This window comes from Stegastes partitus, unplaced genomic scaffold (assembly GCF_000690725.1).
Source record: "Stegastes partitus isolate 25-593 unplaced genomic scaffold, Stegastes_partitus-1.0.2 Scaffold2435, whole genome shotgun sequence".
Classification (NCBI taxonomy): Eukaryota; Metazoa; Chordata; class Actinopteri; family Pomacentridae; genus Stegastes; species Stegastes partitus.
The window spans coordinates 31,540-33,799 of record NW_007580166.1 but is presented as its reverse complement, the minus strand read 5'-3'; the positions used below and the strand labels follow the sequence as shown (position 1 = coordinate 33,799).

Genomic DNA, 2,260 nt, shown 5'->3' with positions numbered 1-2,260 from the left:
TCCTGATTTCTCTGAGGGGCAAAGGTGAAAACAAGAGAAAGAACTTTAATCATGGACATGGAAACAGGTAAGTATTGCTGTTGACTTTTCCAGCTGCATCTCTGAATTTCTTACCTGCTGATTTTGCTGGAGGTCACTGACTGTCTCAGCATTTGGTTGAAGAGCAACAGAAGCTGCGCAATATAAAAAAAATATGAAGAATTTTACAATGTTTAATATTAATGATACTTTATGTTATTCTTTTGTTGTATGTACATGTTGCATGCCATTCCACTAGGGGGCTCCAGTACCCCTGTTGCACATGTTATAGGGGGGGTGAATAACTAGGTTGCCGGCGGGGAATCACGGTGTAGTTGAACATGGCAGGGGCTAAATAAATTTGTTCTTAACTAAACGTGGAGTTGCCTTTGCACTAACACTTTAAATTTAAATGAAAACTGCATTAAAATTAAATGCATTAAATGAAGTGAGCTTGTGCAATGCAAAGTTTAAAAGATGAGTAACTACTCTCACCTTTGCAAGAATTTTTCCTGATGGCACAAACAAGGAAGACAATAACAATCAGACTTGTAGCCAAAGCAGCACATAACACAAAGAGAAATGTGTCGACTTTCTGTGAATCATGTGTGTTGACACCTGAAACAACAAAATAAAGAAATAAATAAGCAGCAAAATGAAGTTGTAGTTTCAGAAAAGTCAATAATCTCTCCATTATATAAAAATATGGCACACTTACCTTCAATGTCCAGTTTTGTTCCATTTCCAAAAACTACCTTTCCACAAGCAGCCAGAGCGCAGTAATAAGTCCCAGCATCAGACGAGCTGACGTTGTCCTTGAGGAAGCTGTAGACACAACTGTGAGGAGATTGAGCCTCAGGACTCTTCTCACATTCATCTCCACTGTTAGTTTGAGAATAAACTAAACTGGGATGAGATTGATCTGATCCAACTTTGAACCAGAACACACTGTGTTGTTGTTCTGGACATGTTTTCTTCTTAGAGTCAGAGAGGACTGAACACTGCAGAGTCACTGAGTCTCCTGGACGGACCGGATCAGATGGAGAGTGTTGAATGACAGCAGTGATGTCAGGTTCTGGTTCTGGGACAGTTAAGATACAATTTTAATATTATTTATAAAAACATAAATGGATTATAGGCAAAATATTAAGCTCAAAAATACATATTCACATGAAGTTAAAATAAATAACTAAGTATAACTGTATAATACTGGATAAAAACTGTTATTTACCTTCAATTCTCAGAAAGATTCCTTTCAAAAAAGCAATGTTACATTTCTGTGATTTAAAACAGTAGTAAAATGCAGTATCACTTTGTGTTGTTTCTGTGATTTGAAGAACAAATGTTCCAGGCTCATGTTTTGTTTGAATGCGAGAAATCCGGTTTTCATCATTATATTTGAAGTTATATGTTTTCCCAAAGAACTCAGGTAAGTTTCCAGCAACAAGCCTGATCCAGAAAAGGGCATAAGCCTGTTTTGATTTGTCATGGGAACATGTTAGAGTCACATTTTCTCCAACTCTAGCAGTTGTTGTCACAAAGGTCTGATCATCTGTGGATCCTGAAAAATAAACAATAAAAATGTCTTTACCTCCTCTATTACAATCAGAAGATGATAATATTCATGAAACATATCTGTAAAGAATCTGATCTTTCTACAAATACTTACGTCCAACTGAGAGCATCAGCAGTAAATAAAATCCGATAAGCATTTTGTATTTCTCCACTGCAGAAGGTTTCGTTGCGATTTAAGATGCTTTGCCTTAATGTCATCGTATCAAATGGGAGGGAACCATTTCAGAGCAATCTGATTGGCCTGTTGGGTCTCATGTTACTACCACAGTGGAAAAAGATCAACCCAAACTTTCCAACCTAACATGAAACAACACCAGCACAACAATTTAACGGTGTCATTGGCGTGGTTGTGGGCTGACACTTACAGTAAATACAGAAGGTCTTTCAGGGGAGATGTTGTATTTAAATCCTATTTTGATTGGATACAGCAACATGAAAATATGCAAACATTGAAGAATTTTAATTTGTGAATGGGAACATATAATTATGGTCACTAAAAAAACATCAATCAATATTAGAAAAATATCTGGTTTAGGTGTAATGTTAACATTAGGTACAGAATTTAATAATATTAATAATTTCATGTTACTTTATGGGGACGAGAACTGATATTACATTTTGTTCTCAGGGAGAAGGGAGCAGCACAGTTTTGAGGGCAAACCTCAGT

At 36.4% G+C, this 2,260-nt stretch overlaps 1 protein-coding gene across 1 annotated transcript; it reads right to left on the bottom strand.

Moving 5' to 3' along the window:
• Positions 1–2: 2 nt before the first annotated feature.
• Positions 3–1,740, bottom strand: LOC103375013 (signal-regulatory protein beta-2-like; the record flags this gene model as incomplete). The annotated part of the gene is made up of 6 exons (XM_008305199.1): positions 1,688–1,740; positions 1,250–1,579; positions 737–1,099; positions 514–636; positions 115–173; positions 3–11 (listed from the first exon to the last, which is right to left on the bottom strand). Coding segments are annotated over exons 1-6 (927 nt in total), but the record flags the coding sequence as incomplete, so codon positions are not given.
• Positions 1,741–2,260: the final 520 nt, after the last annotated feature.